Source organism: Anguilla rostrata, chromosome 5, assembly GCF_018555375.3.
Source record: "Anguilla rostrata isolate EN2019 chromosome 5, ASM1855537v3, whole genome shotgun sequence".
NCBI lineage: Eukaryota > Metazoa > Chordata > Actinopteri > Anguilliformes > Anguillidae > Anguilla > Anguilla rostrata.
The window spans coordinates 58,956,851-58,977,257 of NC_057937.1; the positions used below are offsets into that span (position 1 = coordinate 58,956,851).

The 20,407-nt window shown below is 41.3% G+C and overlaps 1 protein-coding gene across 8 annotated transcripts; it reads left to right on the plus strand.

Annotated features, from left to right (window-relative positions):
* The first annotated feature begins 962 nt into the window (after nt 1-962).
* LOC135255789 (T-lymphocyte activation antigen CD80-like) lies at nt 963-20,014 on the plus strand. 8 transcript variants are annotated; one of them, XM_064337408.1, is made up of 5 exons: nt 963-1,937; nt 2,828-2,885; nt 11,488-11,838; nt 17,803-18,120; nt 18,295-20,014. In XM_064337408.1, exons 2-5 carry the CDS (start codon nt 2,828-2,830, stop codon nt 18,723-18,725), a joined length of 1,158 nt encoding a protein of 385 aa, XP_064193478.1. In that variant the 5' UTR covers nt 963-1,937; the 3' UTR covers nt 18,726-20,014. The 8 variants fall into 8 exon arrangements, 6 of the variants coding, with proteins under 6 accessions (XP_064193478.1, XP_064193475.1, XP_064193476.1 ...); XR_010330270.1 differs by lacking the exon at nt 11,488-11,838 and adding an exon at nt 3,134-3,484 and having other exon boundaries at nt 979-1,937; XR_010330269.1 differs by lacking the exons at nt 11,488-11,838; nt 17,803-18,120 and adding exons at nt 3,134-3,484; nt 3,828-4,145 and having other exon boundaries at nt 992-1,937.
* Nucleotides 20,015-20,407: the final 393 nt, after the last annotated feature.

Below are 20,407 nucleotides of genomic sequence, written 5' to 3' on the forward strand. Positions count from 1 at the left end.
ACCTGAGGAGCAGAGGAGCGTCGAACCCCGAAAAAGTGCCCAGACCCCCCAGACGCAGGCATACGGTGGCCAACTGACAGGCCAACCGACAGGCCAACTGACAGACCAACTCACAGGCCAACTCACAGCCCAATTGACAGGCCAACTGACAGATAAACTCACAGGCCAACTGACAGCCCAATTGACAGGCCAACTGACAGATAAACTCACAGGCCAACTGACAGACCAATTGACAGACAAATTGACAGCCCAACTGACAGACCCAGGGGCCAACAGACTCTGTTCTGGCTGGGAAAAGACAAAATGGCTGCTCTATATTCACAGGTTCTTGCACCAGTGTGAGCTGGTGTTATTGCTTAAAGCTTCCCAAAGTCGGGAGTGTGTCACCTGGGGTAAGGGTGGGGGTGCAGGGTGGGGGGGGGGGGGGGTCACAGAGACAACAGGGGGGTGTGGTGAGAGGAAGAAAAAGGTGTGGATAAAATTCCTATTACCAATGGGGCAGACTGACCACAAAAAATAAAAAAAGATGGGAACCACTTGCTTAAAGGTATGGTGTTGCATCTTATACTGTATCTGTGTAGTTTGTATGAAATTGTATGATTTAATTTACTATGTTCTGTAGCCTACATATAACGAGTCTTATAAAATAAAATAAAATAAAAGTCAAGATAAATACATGACTGTTATCTGAGGGGAGTGTATATATAATGACTTTCACATATCAATCAATCAAACTTTATTTGTATAGCACATTTCATACAGTAAATGCAACTCAATGCGTTTCACAGAAAATAATTGCAAAGAATAATTTAAATAATTAAAAATAATTATTTTAATTATAATTAAAAAGAGAGAAAAGGAACATAATAATAATAATAATACATAAATAAAATAAATTAAAGCCATGCAAAAACCTAGGTAAAAGCAATGGGAAAAATGTGTGTCTTAAGACTTCTTTTAAAAATGTCCACAGATTCAGAAATCCTCTGGCAGGCTGTTCCAAAGGCTAGGACCATAATAGCTAAAAGCTGCTATACTGTATATGAGAAATACTGTCAATTGTGTTTGATCGGTTCAAAATTTTGCCTGTTGCCTGGTACACTAAATTAATTTATCTTATGTCTATTTTTGGAGTTTGGTGGATTTAGTGTGCTCCTAAACATCCATTTCCCCATCCATTTTTTAGGCTCGTATGTTCCCCGGTGATCTGTTAAATGTCGCTGAAAAAAACTGTTCACTGAGTAGCCTACTTCACCTTGTTTGACTCTGCCACAATGCTCTACCTGAAAACTTACCTGCGACCTTTAGGTCAGAAAGCAGGTTCTTAAATCACACCAGTTCTTAACCCACACCACAATATACCACCAATTATATTTTATTTTGTCGTAATTTTGTTTGTTATTGAATCATTTTTTTTTACAACAGTTCGACGTCAGCTTGTATGCAAATGCAACTCCCATTTCTTGATGTGCTAAATGGGTTGTGCTAGCTCAGCATTAAAACAAATGAACTGGAACACCGGACGCAACAGATTTTATCTTTCGAAAGTTTCCTGTCGACTGCTGAACATGTTTTAGCATGTTTGTCCACTGAACTGTTCTTACTGTATACAGTGTGTGCATTAGGTTTATCCAAAGACGGAGGGCACGCTTAGTCTGCGTGAACAAAAGCTGGAATCTACACGAGTGGAAAGCTACATTGAGAGACGTTTTAAACGAACAACGTTAACACCAATGTAGCTCATGTTTTATCCGGATACTTGTTACGTTCTAGTCGGCTCGAAATCTTTTCAACCGGTTGCTCCGGTTTACGCCTGAAGCGAACTCTAAGCGGCGTTTAGACATTTATGTCATCTGAGCACATTTTGGCCGTTGAGGTCACTGGACTTGTTCTGCGTGAAAAGGAGAAGGGGCTTCGTTTCGTGAAGAAGGAGAGAGGTTTGTTTGTTTATTTTTTCATTGAATGAATGAATGAATGAATGAATGAATCATTTTCGTCAGCTAACCGGCGTATTGGGATAGTTTAGCCGAAAGTGAAATTAGTCTGAATCGACTAAGCGGAAGTGACTATCCTATATTATGTCGAAGAAAATAGGCTACGCGGAATATGTAAACAATTTATTGAAGTAAAATAAATCAAAGGAAAAACTTGAATCTTAACAGGTCAAATATGTGCATTAACACGCATTCAATTCACTACGTCGTAATAGGTTGAAGTAGGGGAATGCTGTGCCTTTTTTAGCTAGTTGTATTGAAGGCATATTAGCTAAATGTAGCTACTGTAATAGGCAGCATTAAAACCGCAACAGAAGCTTCTAGAGGACAGGGCAGCGTTTCTCTTAACAACAGTAGAGAAAATCATTTCGACGACGGATATCAAGAGGTGGGCGAGAGTGGTCTGAGTGTAAATAGGCTATGTAGGCTAGTGTGTAGCTATTCACCAATGCTTAAACGGACCATGTAGCAAGAATGGCATATAGCTACATTGAAAAGCGGTGTCCAGATCTATATTTTTATATGCCTAAACTAAAGTAGACAACTTTAACCATGATTTAATGGAGCGAGTATTAACAAAGTTTAAATTGAACGGAAAGTTGAAACGAGATTATTTATACTTTGTCTAATTAGTGTTTTTTTTTTGCAGAGGCATTAGCAGGTGAATATGCGCAGGTGCACTCAAGTGTAGAGAATGTGTGTAACTCAGAATCACTCTTTTCAGTGACAGTAATTGAAATGTTATTTAGGCTACAGTACACAGTAAAAACGATAATGTGGTACCAATCCCCGTGTATCATCTAGCTAAAGCTGAACCTGTTTGATATTTTCAGATGTTTGCAGTGCATGGTGGTATCAGTGGCGTTTCATTATGCATTGCCTTGCTGTTGGGTAAGTAGGCCTTCAGCGCTTTGGATAAAAGCGCTATATAAATGCAGTCCATTAGACCTCCAGTAGGTTGCTAAACTGTTCTCTCGCAAAACGGTGCGTTATTGTTAATATATGTTAATCGTGGAATTGTCAATCGATCAAAATAATTGGCGCTATATCTATGACGCAATTCTGTGTTGGGGGAACATATAAAAATATATGTTGAATGGATCTCTCTCTCTCTCTCTCTCTCTCTCTCTCTCTCTCAGTAATTCCATCAGTTTCACCTCCAGTGTCCCCACCTTCCGTTGTTAAAGGGGTGTTTGGGGCCTCTGTCACTTTACCCTGTGATGGGTCGGCATACAGAGGGACCCCTGAGGCCCAGCTGGACGTCCTGTGGCAGACGCCGGAAGGGAAGAAAGTGGCTCGCTACTCTCGTGGGGATCATAGCGTAGGCATTCACTTTGAGGGGAGAGTCACGTTCCCCACAGAGAGGATTCGGCAGGGTGATTTCTCTATCGACATCAGCTCCGTTACATTCCGCGATGAGGACTCTTACGAGTGCGTGTGGAAGGGTCCCGATGAAAGGGGTCTTAAGGATGTGAGACTCTACGTTTTGAGTAAGTCGGCTATAGTTTTTGCTTTCAAGTTTTGACTGAAAGAGTCCGTGTAGAGAGCACAAGCAAACAAAACAAAAAAATGAGTAAATGAAGGCAGCTGTTGGAACAGCTTTAACTAAAATCAGCTAAATCCTCCCTACCTTTAATCTCATTGAGTTCACCGTTGACGTGGAGGGAGCAGACTAATGTTTCTGTTCTGTATTTTTCTCCCTCTCCCTCTGTATTTTTGTCCTCCCCTCTACACACCCCCACCTGTCTCTCTCACTTTTTCTTTCTCTGTCACTCTCTCTGTTCTTCTCTCGCTCTCTTTCTCACTTTCTCTCTCTTTCCCTCTGTCCCACAGAGCCCTCCATTCCAAATCATCTCTCTGTTCCTGTTGGCGATTCGGTCACATTGCCCTGCTACGGTCAGATTAACAAAGAGGCGCCACAGAAATCCTTTGTCCAGTGGAAAAGAGGAGATGAACTGGTCCTGAAGTACGGCTTGGGTGAGGTCACCTATGGCCCAAAGTACGATGGAAGGGCATCCGTGTCTTCCGAAAGAATCCAAAAAGGCGACTTCTCTTTGTCCTTGAGTGTCACGGGTGTGTGTGACTCAGGAGTCTACCAGTGCTCCACTGACCAGAACCAAAATGTAACTTCCATCGTTCTTGAACTTAAAGGTAATGTATGAATGCATGAATAAATGAGTGAATGAATGAATCATTGCATTTATATAGGACTTTTCCGAATACTCAAAGTGCTTTACAGTAATGAGTGGGAACTCACCTCACCCACCACCAATGTGCAGCACCCACCTGGGTGATGCACGGCAGCCATTTTACGCCAGAACTCTCACCTCACATTAGCTGAGGTGGAGAGGGAGAGAGACTTTTTTTTTTTTTTTTTTAGCCAATTCATTTAGTAGAATTTAGTAGAATCAGGTGTGTAACTGCTAGGTTGGATCCAAAGCCTGTACCCACACCAACCCTTTCTGGATAAGATTAGGGACTCCCTGCTTTAAAGCTTGCTATTTAACTACTTTTGATGCAAGGTGCAATAACCACAAAATTTTTAATTTGATACTGTGTACGTATGATCGATAAACACAAGTAATTAATATTATGGGACTGCTTGTGGGATTAATATTTGGGCTGTGAAAAGGGAAGTGTCTTTATTGATATGTCTTATATCCACAGATTATCGGCACTACAAATCAGTCAGTCTCAGCCTTGGGACTCCTTTCAGCCTCAGTTTACCGAAAGAACCAGTGAAAGTGGTCTTCTCTAAGGAGGGTACACTCCCCAAAGTGCCACTGTGTTCTGTGGACACAGGTGGTTTTAAATGTGAACCAAAGTACCGGGTCTGGACGGAATGGAAGAATTTGACTGTGACATCAGATGATGTGGGAACATACACAGTGATCTACTCCTGGAACTGTCTCATCAGCCATGCATACGGAGTCAACATAAAACATGATAATAATAATTACTATTGGTTTTTCCTTTTGATTCCGATTGTAGTTATAGTAGTTGTATGTATAGTATGTATACGTATATTATGTGTTCAAAGGAAAAGAAAGAAGAGCGACGATTTAGGACACAGAAGTCTTGAGTCAGTGAGCACCTTCAGTCAGGATGATGCCGCAGATGAACAGGCACACCTCACTGAGGATCGCTCGGGACAGTAACGTGCTTGCAGCAGATCTCCCTTCTGATGGAGTGAGAAGACCCAGTCAGTGGATTTGGCAGGACAACGCACTCCATTCCACTCCATTGTGGAACATTCTGGAACCTTTTGCTGTTGGAACACAGGCACTCAGGGACATAAGATAGGCATAAGATAGGGAAATGTTCACTGCGAAATTCTTCTGGTGCACTTTGTATGAACTGCTGTGGTCAACTAAGACCAAAACTGAGCTATTCTGCCTCAGATGAAGAACATTTATGTCGAGAAGGACATCGTGCCTACAGTGAAGTATGATGGAGATTTTATGATATGGGTTTGTTTTGTGTCTGCGGGATCTTTGGCTCTTGTTTATAGGAAATAAAATAACTTATTTTTAAAATAACTTTCTCGGAGCATTTTTGAGGATAACAGAGCTCTTTATCTGTGTTATTTTATATGCCCTATTCTGGTGCACTTGTTGTAGAGGTACCCCCGCCACCACTCATCCCAAACCAATATTCAAACCAAAGTTATGTCTTTTATTCAGCCATAGGCCATTTACTTTCTCCAGATTCCTCTAACTCACACTCAGAGGCAGTTGGAGATTTTGTCCCCGTGCTTGAACCATCCCAAACCGGGCAAGCTGGTTTAAGCTGTGTTTTCGACACTTTTAGCCGGTCGGCCAGATGTTCCAGCCGGGCACAGACCAGCTATGGCCGGCTGGAAGTGTCGCAAACACAGTTAAAACCAGTTTAGAATCCCAGCTGGTCTTAGGTGGAATTTTCAGCAGGGCTGGAATGTCTCTTCCGTGTGTTCCTGGATTTATTTATTTATCTATTTATTTGTTTGTTTATTTTTGTTTCATGGCCAAGTACGTTTCGAAACATATAGTTTTAACGCTACGGTTGCGGTTAAAATGTTATGGGCTCCAGTTGCTATATGTATTTAAAATGCCGGAAACGTAGACGAGAAAGTTGAAGGACAGGAAAGTGCTGGCGACTGCAAGGTTGACTACCGTGGCAGCGAAGTCGGTGCGCAGCCAATGTTATAATGTCCCACGCTTGGGCGTCACGGTAACACAGCGTTTCGACGTAAATGGTAAATGGACTGCATTTATATAGCGCCTTTATCCAAAGCGCTTTACAATTGATGCCTCTCATTCGCCAGAGCAGTTAGGGGTTAGGTGTCTTGCTCCAGGACACTTCGACACGCCCAGGGCGGGGTTTGAACTGGCAACCCTCCGACTGCCACACAATCGGTCTTACCTCCTGAGCTATGTCGCCGCGTATCGACGTATTGCGCTGCTATGGTTCACGTAGGGCTAACCGAAAGTAAAGTTAAAGTGTTAAGTGCAAGTCGACAACACTAATTCGGGAAAGAAAAACACATCGCCGTTAATAGCTAATATAGCCTATTTATTTAAGTTCTGGACAGTTATAGCTGAGTGGATTGAAGAGCGTGATTTTTGCTCTCGTAAAATGTGAAGGGACATCTGAATCCAACATTAACCAAATCGCCGCGTAAGTATTGTACGTCCTACCTTTTTATATCAGCGCAGAGTGGTCAAGCAAGATTGCAAGTAGGCCTGTGTAATACACGTGAATAATTGCTGTCTAAATTTATTATGTAACAATAATGGGATATACATTGAAAACTTATGTTCAGATTTTACCTCTCCAAATCGTACACGAAGGCGTCCTGACTCCTGAGTTACCAAGAAACGGTATTTTATATAGGCCTCTATGTGGACTAGATATAAAAGTGCGAACTGAACGGAAAGTTAACCAAATAATTTATGTTTAGCCTAATTCGTAACTTTGTGGAAAACAATGCAAAGCGATTAGTCGGTGAATACCCGCAGGCGAACTCAGCCTGAATATGTGTAACTGAAAAAAACGCCATAAAACGAGAATAAAACTCTTAAGTGAACATAATTGAAATGTTCGTTACGCTACAGTAGCCTACACGGTATAAAAAACGGTAATTTAGTACGGTTGCCGGTTTCGGTATTCCGTCTAAAGCTAAACCTGTTTGATATTTTCAGATGCCTGCCGTGTGTTGTGGGCATGGATGCTTCATTTAGCATGGCCTTGCTGCTGGGTAAGTTGGTCGTGATAAATCCTCCGATTTAGATTGCTGAACTGTTTTTCCACCAAAAAGGTGCGTTATTGTTGATGCATGTCATTCGTGGAATTGTAAATTAATTTAAATTATAGGGACTGTTTTTATGGCGTACCTCTGTGTTGGGTGAAAATATAAAATGTTGAATGGGTTTCTATCCTCTATATTCTAAAATATTCCACATGTATTAACAAATGAATATATTCATTAATTTGAAATAATGACATAATTTTAAACAGCGTTTAAAAGCTTTTTTGTTGTTGCTATGCATATATAAAATATTAAGCTATATCACTTTATTCATCACTTTACACACACACACACACACACACACTCTCTCTCTCACACGCACGCTCGCACACACGCACGCATGCACGCACACACACACACACACACACACACACACACACACACACACATATATATATACTGTAAATTTTTTCCACACTTTTACACAATGGGAGTCCTGATTTCCTAATGAATTCTATATGTCATCTCTCTCTCTAATTCAAATTCAAATTCAAAATGCTTTATTGGCATGAAATACACTTGTACTTATTGCCAAAGCGTACACATGCTGATGGGAAACAGGAACAGGAAACATGAAATACGAACAACATTGTGGAAACGACAACAATGCAATCAACAGTGTGGCAATGGCCACAACGAGTAGGCTATACAATAATAACAATAATAAAATCATAACAGTAATAATAATAACAACAATAATAATAATAATAATGTAAAAAAATTTAAAATTTTTTTAAAAAGATAGAAATTAATAAATAATTAAAATAAATATATTTGTGGTGGTCAACCAGTGTCCCTCAGATTATGGCAGGCCGAGATGTACTTTGCTGCTAGTGGAGCCGTTGGCCTTTCTCCTAGCAGGATTTGCATTTTTTCCTCATTTGTTTGGGAAAGGAAGTCTTTTATAATTAGAGAAAATTTGTTGAAATAATGTGTCCTAATTTCTGAATATTTTTCACAATGTAGGAGAAAGTGCATCTCTGTTTCCACCTCTCCTGTCTTACAGTGACCACATATACGTTGTTCTTTTGGTAACCATGTATTTCGGTGTCTGCCTTTTTCAATTGCAAGTGCGTGGTCACTGAGCCTGTACTTGGTCAGGATCTGCCTCTGCTTTGTATCTCTGACAGAGAAGAGATATTCAGCCAATTTGTAGTCTCTTTTTAGGGTCCGATAGCAATCTAGTTTGTTTTGTGTTTTGGTTACATTATCCCAATATTCCAGATAAGAGATTTTGGTCTGTTTCATTACTTGGTTTACTTTGATTTGTTGGTAAGCAGTGCTGGTATGAAGCTGGTCTGTGATTTGTGTTAGTTGGGTTAATGGGTTAGTCAGCTTCATTACCAGCTGACTGAGGGGACTCTTTTCATGACTGAGCTCTTGGGCTTTCATTGCCTTAAACTGCAATGTGTCTTGAGGACTTGAATTGAGGTGCATCCAGAATTTTAATGCTCTTTTTTGGATGTGAATCATTAATGGATAATGGCCTAATTCTGCCCTGCATGCATTATTTGGTGTTTTCCTTTGTACTTGTAGGATGTTTCTACAAAATTCTACATGCAGGGTCTCTATTGAATGCTTGTCCCATTTGGAATAGTTCTGCTGGCTGAGTGGACCCCATACCTCACTTCCATACAGTGCAATGGGCTGAATTACACTATCAAATATTTTTAACCAGATTTTAATTGGTATAACAAAGTTTTCTTTTTATAGCATAGAGTGCTCTTCGAGCTTTTTCTTTTAAAGCATTCACTGCCATGTTAAAGCTCCCTGATGCTGTAATTGTCAGACCAAGGTACGTATAATTTAAAGTGTGATCTAGGGCGGTGTTGTCTAGAAAAAACTGGAACCTGTTTTCCTGACATCTGGCTTTTTTCTGGAAGATCATTATTTTTGTCTTTTTTAAGTTTACTGTCAGTGCCCAGTTCTGACAGAAATCCTCTACCAGAGCTAGGTTCTGCTGTAATCCTTCTTCAGTGGGAGACAGCAGAACCAGGTCATCTGCATAGAGTAAGAATTTTACTTCCGTGTCATGTAGGAGGAGGCCCGGGGCTGTAGACTGTTCCAACTGCACCGCTAACTCATTAATGTAAATATTGAACAGTGTTGGACTCAGACTACAGCCCTGCCTTACTCCCTGTTTTGGTGTGAAGAACTCTGTTCTTTGGTCGCCAATTTTCACTCCACATTTATTTTCTGAGTACATTGATTTAATTATATCATAAACTTTACCCCCTACACCACTTTGGAGAATTTTGTAGTATAATCCGTCATGCCAAATCGAGTCAAATGCTTTCTTGAAATCAATGAAGCATGCAAAGATTTTACCATTTTTTGTTTTGTGGACGTGTATATTTATTAGGGTGTGTAGGGTGTAAATATGATCGGTGGTACGATGATTTGGGAGAAATCCAATTTGACTTTTACTCAGGACATTGTGCTCGTTAAGGAAGGTTACAATTCTTGAATTGATGATACTACAAAATACCTTCCCCAGATTACTGCTTACACAAATGCCTCTGTAATTATTGGGGTCTAATTTGTCTCCACTTGTATAAATTGGGGATATAAGCCCCCGGTTCCAAATGTCAGGAAAGCATCCTGAACTCAGTACTTGGTTGAACAATTTAAGCAGAGCGTCATGCATTTCTGGGGTGCTATTTTTTAGCATTTCATTTCTAATTCCATCAAGACCACATGATTTTCTTGATTTTAGAGACTGGAGCTTTTCGATCAGTTCTTTGTGGGAAATTGGTTTATCCAATGGATTTTGATTATCCTTGATGGTTGATTCCAATTTGTTTAGTTGTTCATTAATCATAGTATGGTGTGTTTTCTGACTGATTTCACAGTATAGATTTTCAAAATATTGTTTCCAAATGGCTCCATCACTAATGGCTAATTTGTGTTGCTTTGCTGTGCTTAAATTGTTCCACAAATCCCAAAACTGGTTTTGATTAACTGATTCTTCAATATCATTCAGAGTTTTCTTTATGTATTTTTGTTTTTTCTGTTTTAGGGTGTTTTTATATTCTTTAAGAGTTTGACAATACCTGAGGCGTAAATCAGAGTTGTATGGTTGGTTATGTTTTTGGTTTGATAATTTTCTTAGGTTTTTTCGAATATTTTTGCATTCAATATCAAACCAATTTTCATTTTTGTTCAGCTTCCTTTTATTATGAACTTTTAGTTTAGCTTTATTTGCTGTTTTCTGGAAAATATAATTGATATTAGTAACAGCCAGATTTAAGCCTTCTCTGTTATTTTGGTAAGGAGTATTGATGAATGTGTTAATAGAGTTAGTTAATTCAGCGGATCTCATTGCTTTTGTGAATTCATCTGTGCTTGTTTCAGCCCATCTGTACGATTTATTAAGTTTATACAGCTTACAGGGCTGTGTGTTTGAGTTTCTGGATTGTCCAAATCTTTTCAGAAATACACTTATTTGATTATGGTCTGAAAGGGGGGTTTGTTGCCTGACAGTGAATGCACTAAAGGAGGAAGGGTCCATGTCAGTGACAGCATAGTCCACAACACTAGTCCCAAGAGCTGAGCAATATGTGAACCTTCCTAAAGAGTCTCCTCTGATCCTGCCATTAAGGATGTACAGGCCTAAGGCTTGACAGAGATGCACTAACTCCCTACCATTCTTATTTATGATATTGTCCGGATTATTTCTTTTTGTAGTGGTTGGTGTAATGTACAAAGGGGTGTTTCCAAATATATGATTGTTTCCTTGGGGATCGATACAGTCGGGTTCTGTTCCTGTTCTGGCGTTAAGGTCGCCACACAGTAGCACATTTCCCTGGGCCTGGAAATGGCATATTTCTGTATGCAGAGCGTTGAAGAATTCCTCATTATAATAGGGGGATTCATGTGGGGCAGCGTAAGCTGCACACAGGAATATATCTTTTTCCCAATCTGCAATTTCTTTGTTCAATTTTAACCATAAGTGGGATTGTTCTTTTTTGGTTACTGTGATGAATTTAGCCAGTTCCTCTTTGTACCACACCAGTATCCCTCCGGAGTCTCTGCCATGTCGCACTGTTTTTAATTTTATAGAGGGCACTATAATTTCGCCATAACCTGAGGGGCAGTGGGTGACGGTATCTTCTCGGCACCAAGTTTCAACAAAAATTAAAATGTCAGCATTAGAAATGTTTTTGAGGAATTCAGGGTCTCTCTCTCTCTCTCTCTCTCTCTCAGCCGTTCTGTCAGTTTCACCTCCAGTGTCCTCGCTTTCCATTGTCAAAGGGGAGTTTGGGGCCTCTGTCACTTTACCCTGTGATGGGTCGGAGTTCAGGGGGACCCCTGAGGCCCAGCTGGACGTCCTGTGGCGGACGTCGGAAGGGAAGAAAGTGGCTCACTACTCCCGCAGGGATCATAGCGTGGGCATTCACTTTGAGGGGAGAGTCACGTTCCCCACAGAGAGGATTCGGCAGGGTGACTTCTCTATCAACATCAGCTCCGTTACGTTCCGCGATGAGTACTCTTACGAGTGCGTGTGGAAGGGTCCCGATGAAAGGGGTCTTAACGATGTGAGACTCTACGTTTTGGGTAAGTCGGCTATAGTTTTTGTTTTAAAGTTTTGACTGAAATAGTCTGTGTAGAGAATACAAGCGAATAAAACAAAACAAAAAAAAAAAATGAGTAAATGAAGTTAACTGTTGGAACAGCTTTAACTAAAATCAGCTAAATCCTCCCTACCTTTAATCTCATTGAGTTCACCGTTGATGTGGAGGGAGCAGACTAATGTTTCTGTTCTGTATTTTTCTTCCTCTCCCTTTATTCTTTTGTCCTCCCCTCTACACACCTCCACCTGTCTCTCTCACCCTTTTTCTTTCTCTCTGTCTCTCTCTCTGTTCTTCTCTCTCTCTCTTTCTCTCTCTTATTCTCTCTTATTCAAATTCAAATGTCTTTATTGGCATGACGTAACACTACATATTGCCAAAGCAAGCGTTTAAACATTGAAAAGCTAAAAATTAATTTGAAAACATACTACAGTAAATAGTAGAAAATACAGTGGATGGAAGTTGAAAATAGATAGTCATCAAATATTATTATTATTATTATTATTATTATTATTATTATTAGTAATAATAATAATAATAATAATAATAAATAAACAAATAAAAAACTGATTGTTAATATCAAAACAAAACAAATAAACTGTCATCGAATATAGCAGCAACAATGTGTGTCAGGTGACTGTCACTCACTGTCCCTCAGTTTATGACAGGCAGCAACATAGACTGCTGCGAACTCACAGCTCTTTGGGTCCTCCCCTAGTAGGACTGGTAGCTTCTCTTCATCTAATAGGTTAATAAAACCTTTTGTTATTAATTCAATTTTCTTTTTAAGTGTGTTACTTTAAGATGTTTATACTTTTCACATTTGGTGAGGAAGTGTAGCTCTGTTTCAGGCTCACTGAGGGTGCAATGACAGCACAGCCTTTGATCTGCAGGGAGCCAGGTTTTCCTGTGTCTCCCCTTTTCAATAGCAAGGCTGTGCTCACTCAGTCTGTACTTTGTCAAGGTTCTTTTTAGTTGTTGATCAGTCACCATGCTCAAATAATCTTCTGTGGTGTACTGTCAATTTAGAGCCAGATAGCACTGCATTTTGCTCTGTGCTTTTTTTGTGTTTGCCAATAGGTGATGTAGTTTTGTTTTAATTGTGTTGTAATTTGATTGAGTATGATTGGTGATGTGTTCTGTTCCTGAGGTGTGTTAATAGATCAGGTTTGTGGACTCAGCTGGGTGAAGGGGTTCCTATTACTCCTCATCTCTTGGCACTGCAGGGCTTGGTAATGATACGGGAGGGGGTCACTTAGTTTTAGGTGTGTCCAAAAGTTAATTGCTCTTTTTTGTATTTTTAGTATTAGTGGGTATTGGCCTAATTCTGCCCTGCATGCATTGCTTGTAGTTTTCCTCTGGACATGTAGGAGAATCTTACAGAACTCTGCATGCAGGGTCTCGATGGGGTGTTTATCCCATTGAGTAAAGTCTTGTTTTGTAAGTGGACCCCATACCTCACTGCCATAGAGTGCAATTGGTTCAATAACACACTAAATCAATTTTAACAAAATTTGAATTGGTATTTCTGTTTGTATATTTTTTTTATGGCAAAGAAAGCCCGGCGTGCTTTCCCTCTCAGCTCATGAACTGCTTCATTAAAATGTCCAGTTGAACTTAGTTTTAATCCTAGACAGGTGTAGTGTGTGCAGTACTCTACATGTTTTGTACCAATTGAGAACTTTGGTAGAACGTCCTGAGATCTGGATCTTTTTTGGAATATCATTATTTTGCTCTTTTTGGGGTTTACTGTCAGGGCCCAGGTTTGACAGTAATGCTCTAGCAGATCCAGGCTCTGCTGTAGGCCATCTGCTGTGGGGGACAGCAGAACCAGGTAATCTGCAAAGAGCAGGCATTTCACTTCCTGATTGTGGAGACTTACACTGGGGACAGAGGAAATATGATCGGTTGTGCAGTGTTTTGGTATAAATCCAATTTGGCTTTTGCTCAAGACATTGTGCTTGGTAAGGAAGTTCAGAAGTCTGGCATTCATAATACTACAGAAAACCTTCCCCAGATTACATTACATTACATTACATTACAGGCATTTAGCAGACGCTCTTATCCAGAGCGACGCACAACAAGTGCATTGGTTCACGATGTAGAGGTGCAAAAGAAACACTAGAGTGAAGTAAGGATCGTAGTGCCAGAAGTGACCACATCGATCAGGACTCCAACCCTGTAGAGTAATCACTGTTTCACAGATTACTGTTTACACAGATGCCTCGGTAATTATTAGGGTCAGATTTGTCTCAGCTTTTATAGATTGGGGTTATAAGTCCATGATTCCAGTTGTCAGGAAAATAACCTACACTCAGAACCAAATTGAATAGTTTTAATATAGCCAGTTGGAATGTCTTGTTCATGTTTACTAGCATCTCGTTCAAGATGCCATCAGTTCTACAAGCTTTTTTAGATTTGAGGGCCTGCAGTTTCTTAAGGAGTTCCTGCTCAATAATTGGGGAGTCTAATGGATTCTGATTGTCTTTTACAGCTAGCTCCAGTTTAGTCCGCTTCTCATGAATTTGAGATTGCTCTGTGTTTACATCAATTTGAACAGTGTGGTATAGTGTTTTAAAATGAGTTGTCCATATATCACTGTTTTGTATAGCCAATTCCTGGTGTTGGGGTTTGTTTAGGTGTTTCCAATGTTGCCAAAAGTTGTTTGTGTTGATTGCCTCCTCAATTAGTGTCAGTTGCTGTTTGTTGTATTGTTGTTTTTTGAGTCTGAGTGTACGTTTGTAGAGTTTTAGGGTCTCACAGTAAAGATGGCGTATATCAGCATTTTTTGGGGGTCAATTTGATTATGTAGATCAGATTTATACCTATATATAAATGATTCATCCTCCTGATCCTCTACCTCTATTAGTGTTGCTGTGTTTCTGAGATGGTACTATTATTTCTCTATAACCGTTCGGACAGTGGGTGACAGTGTCAGCTTTACAACATGTCTCCTGTAGAATGATGACGTCGACATCTTTAAGGTTTGTTTTGAGTTCCAGGGGTTTGTTTTGAGCCCAAAGGTTGAGGATTTTAGGCCCTGGATATTCCACATGCATACTGAAAGCGATTTCATTACAAAGGAGAGATGGCACGGGTAAAACAGATAAAACAGTAACCACGGGATTGTGAAGAGAGGTACGAACTGTATAAAATGTGGTGTTTACTGTATTTCGTAAATGTGTGTGTTTTCGTGTGTGTGTGGTGTGTACATGTGTGTGTGTGTGTGTGTGTGTGTGTGTGAGTATGTGTGGCTAATGATAACATCATTAGAGCTGATATGTTTGAACAATATCTAAAATTTTTTTTCAACAATATAAAATAATTATTTTAACCTTTTTTTTTTTAAGTAGTAAAAAAAAAGGTAATAATTAAGCCATTTGAGTAGTTTGAGTGTATGTGTGTGTGTTTCATTATGACACTCGTTCAGCTTAGTGCAGATGTACTCGAGGAGCTGTTTAATCTCACACATTCCTTCAGAGTCCACTCGTCCTTGGAGGACCTCTGCGCAGCTGCGTGGGGCCTGGTGTGGTTCTACATTCTGTTGCTGTCGGCTGGGGCTGGGCAGGGGTCGAGGGCCAGGCTCTTGGTTCTGGTAGCGTGTCTGGTTTGGTGGGTGGTAGTAGCCTGGGCCAGGGCCTGTCTGTCTGTGCTGCTGGAGGTGGTGATGTTCTGGTGGAGTGGTGGGCCTGTGGGGTTTGTTGGATCTGGGTGGATGTCTGGGAGGTCTTTGACTCCTGATGGGGGCTGAGGCATAGTAGGGGTCTCTGGGAGGTCTTTGACTCCTGATGGGGGCTGAGGCATAGTAGGGGTCTCTGGGAGTTCTTTGGTTCCTGATGGGGGCTGAGGCATAGTAGGGGTCTCTGGGAGGTCTTTGGCTCCTGATGGGGGCTGAGGCATAGTAGGGGTCTCTGGGAGGTCTTTGGCTCCTGATGGGAGCTGAGGCGTAGTAGGGGTCTCTGGGAGGTCTTTGGCTCCTGATGGGGGCTGAGGCATAGTAGGGGTCTCTGGGAGGTCTTTGGCTCCTGATGGGGGCTGAGGCGTAGTAGGGGTCTCTGGGTGGTCCTCTGGCTGGTGTGAGGCTTTGACGGCCCAGTGCCACGTCCTTCAGTGTTTTGGTAAGAGTTTTTGTTCTTGAATGAACTTGCCATTCGAATCAATAAGGATAGCAACCTCGGTTTTTTTTTTTCAGGGTGGTGGGCTGACGGTGTGAGACGCTGGGGGGGGAGGGGGCACGAGGGGCTTGAGAGCTTCTCTCTGCTGAATCCTCATTGGTTGGTGGGGGCTCAGTGGTGGGAGGGTTGTTGGGGGTGAGGGGTTGTGGCTGTTCTGTACTGGTAGATGTCTCTACAGTCTGTTTTCTGTGCTGCAGCTTCACCATGATGGCTGATAGTTCCCTTGTCATTTCGTGTCTCACCTGCGCTATTTCTCTCCTCATGATGTCCTTTGTTTCCCTCAGCTCTGTGATGAGGGCCTGGTTACCTAGTTAGGCTAATACGATTACGTTAGTTTTTATTTGGCAGGATTGTTTTTGTCGGATTAGGCAAATGTGATTCCAGTGCTAGTTTGTATCTTTACTTCACTCTAGTGTGTTTCCTTTGCACCTCTGCACCTTGAACTAATGCACTTGTTGTACGTCGCTCTGGATAAGAGCGTCTGCTAAATGCCTGTAATGTAATGTAATGTTGTCCTTCTGCAGGCTGGAGATCTGTTCCCTCAGCTCTTGTGTAGCAGACTCCAGCTTACACTGGCTGAGTTGTTCCTGCAGGTCAGGGTGTGGTGTAGTGCTGGTGGTGAGCAGCTGTTCTCTCAGCTCAGTGAGCTCTACTTCTAGTAGAGCCAGTCTGTCTCTCAGGAGACTGACTGTGTGGTGGTCTGGGTGCTGGTTATCATGGCCAGGCATGGGGGAGATTTGAGCAGTGCTGTGGACCTGGCTGTCTGCTGTCGCGGTGCCTGTGGTGATGGGAGAACTCGGAATGCTTCCTGTATTCTTTTTAGATGCCGCCACTTTCTCCAGAGTGGGGAAGTCTTGTCCAAAGGAGCCAAGGGCAGCTTCGTTACCCTGCACCATGACAGTACCATTTTGGTAAAAGTTGACAGTCAGGATCCTTCTCTATTAGTCCTTGTCTTCATCCTCAAAGATCTGAATTTGTCTCCCGTTGCAGATCACTCTCTTGGAGATGAAGCTGTAGTGCTTTGATATGGCTGTATGCCATGCAGTGACGTGCTCAGTATAAAAAAGCAAATTGGTAACAACACCAGTGTTATTAGAGCGATCAGCATATAAAGACTCTGGGTATTCTCTTTGGACTCTCTGTCTGAACTGTAGACTGTATTCTTCCATTCTCTGATTTTATTTCCTCTGGGTACTCAAAATGGCGGGGAAATAAAGTATCTGCTACTGCTGTTGCTGCTGTCTCAGTGGCCATATTGCTAGGGCAACCAAATAAACAATGCTATGGCAACCGAATAAACAAGCTGGAGTGTTTAGCTAGCTAATAAAAACAGTTATTTTTTAGCTAGCAGCTAATATTAGAAAGTACAGCTTACAGTGATATTTCCTACCTGGTTTGATAGAAAAAATAGCTTTGCTCTTTTCAGTGTATTTTTCTTTTAGTTGGAAGCTGGGGCTCACGGCATAGGAAGATTAGATTAAAGCCTGTGTAGTTTGGGGCTAACTAGTTAGCTAGCCAGTAACATTAGCTAGCTTTACTTAGCAAGTCAAAGTTGTATAAAATAAACCTACACTGAGGCTTCCCAGCTAAAAAATATATAGACAAATATAACAGTCTTCTTTATGAGGGTTTTTCTCTTGTTCTAGATGTTCATCTCTCTCTTAATCCAAAAGTTTAATATTATATCAGGAGCTCTTCTTCAGCATGTCATGTCTGCCTGATGTCATCAACTCTCTCTCTCTCTCTCTCTCTCTCTCTCTCCCTCTGTCCCACAGAGCCCCCCATTCCAAATCATCTCTCTGTTCCTGTTGGCGATTCGGTCACTTTGCCCTGCTACGGTCATATTAACAAACAGGCGCCAGAGGAATCCTTTGTCCAGTGGAAAAGAGGAGATGAACTGGTCCTGGTGCACGGCTCGGACGAGGTCACCTATGGCCCGAAGTACGAGGGAAGGGCATCCGTGTCTTCCGAAAGAATCCAAAAAGGCAACTTCTCTTTGTCCTTGAGTGTCACGGGTTTGTGTGACTCAGGAGTCTACCAGTGCTCCACTGAGTTGAACCCAAATGCATCTTGGATCGTTCTTGAACTTAAAGGTAATGTACTCTTTAATGATCGCTGTTTATTTTTTTGCAGCCACAAATTTTGAAATTTGATACCGTGTAAGTATGATTGATAAACACGTGTAATTAATGTTACTGGACTGCTTTTGGGATTCATATTTGGGCTGTGGAAATGTCTGTGTTTTTTATTATGTCTTCTGTCCTCAGATTTTGGGAACTTCACGCCAGTCAGTCTTGACCTAGGGATGCCTTTCAGCCTCAGTTTACCCCGAGAACCAGTGGAGGTGATCTTCTCTAAGGAGGGTGCATTCCCCGAAGAGCCACTGTGCTCTGTGGACACGGGTGATTTTAAGTGTGAACCAAAGTACAAGAGCAGGATGGAAAGGGACAGTAATACTCTTACATTGCCGAATATGACATTAGATGATGTGGGAACTTACACAGTGATCCACTCCAGGAACTGTGTCATCAAAAAAATCATAATCATAAAAAATTCAAATAATGACCAAAACTTATTATTCCACAAGATTTTTATTCCGATTGTAGTACTAGGTGTAGCATGTATAATATTGTGGTGTATGTGTGCATGTAATTATAAAAAAAGAAAATATTGGAAATGTGTCAGTGAGCACCCCTAGTCAGGAAGCCAGCGCTGATGAACAGGAACCCCAGACCACGTGAGGTGCTGAGGATCGCTCGGGACAGTAACGTGCTTGCAGCAGATCTCCCTTCTGATGGAGTGAGAAGACTCAGTCAGTGGATTTGGCAGGACAACGCACTCCATTCCACTCCATTGTGGAACATTCCGGAACGTTTTGCTGTTGGACCACAGACACTCAGGGACATAAGATAGGGAGTTCCTCTGGTCGCTACCAGGCAAGCGCGTGCCTGTTCATCCAGAGCATGAGGAAGAAGAGTTTGGCAGCCTACATCGCAGTCCTCCACTTCCCACTGGGGAATCCATTTCAGGCCATATTTTACTGCTGTGCTGGCTAAGCATCCTGGATTTGAAGTGCAGCTGTTATCATTGTGGTGCTCCTGATTTGTGTGTCTGTGTGTGTGTATGTATTTGTGTACTGTATATGAGCAAAACCCAGTCAGCAAAAGCCAAAATGTAGACATCTGGATGGGTGGAAATCTAGAACGAGACGTTTTAACATAAATTAACTGCTGGTTATCCCCCAATATACCGTATATTTTAGCTTGGTAAAGCCTGTCAATGTTCAAGCGGACTGGAAAACTATTATTTTTGGACCAAATGTAGCCGGGATTTCACCTGAACTAGACACCAAATTTTCCACCACAAAATTGTTCATTGGGAAGTTCGCTGCTGCACTTTAAGGGAACTGGTTGGTATCAACTGAGGCCAAAACTGAGCTCTTTGGCATGAGATGAAGGACATTTATGTGAAAAAAAAGACTTCATACCTACTGTGAAATGTGGTGGAGATTTTATGATATCGGTTTGTCTTGTGTCTACGGGGTCTGCGGCTCTTGGACCCTTGGACCCTTTCTGACTTAAATCCATTTAGCCAAGAAATGTGTTCCGTACTGTATCAGCATAATTTACAGCTGAATCCTGCCCCCCCCCCCCCCCAATTTCCATAAAGATCCAGACAAATGCAAAGAGTTTTTGTGTCGCTTGTAGGACAACCTGACAATAAGATATCCAGACTCTGATGTTGATAGGTCACAGACATCAGGAAGTCATGGTATGCAAAGGATATGCACGACACTTATTTGTCATTATGTTAATTTGTCTAAAACACTGAAATGGGGGACTACGTATAGAAAGTGCTGTAATTACTACATGGTGAAACCACAATGTATAAGAATACCCTCTAATAAAAGCTCTGAGTCTGCACTTTGACCACGTGTGAATTGTTTGATTACAAACAGAAAATAAAATATTAATTTGGAAAAATCAAGGTGGTTTTAATGTTGTGGCTGATAAGTGTATGTATATATATATATATATATATGTGTGTGTGTGTGTGTGTGCCTGTGTGTGTGTGAACTGTGTATACAGTGCACTGAAAATTCACTCCACACCCTTGATAAAGCATTGGAAAATAATTTTCTTTAAAGTATTAAATGAGTAATTCCAGTTTCACTTTGATAATGACTAAATGTAACAAAAATACAGATGCCATTACTAAAAATGAGATTTACTTCTTATGTATAGCCGCGTTTCCACCAAAATTACCCGAACTTTCATTCCCAGGAACTACTTTACCAGGAACTAAAAGGTTCCTTCAGCCAATGGTTGTCTGCGTTTCCACCGGGGTCTAAAGTACCGCGAAGATTAGGCAAATTAGCCC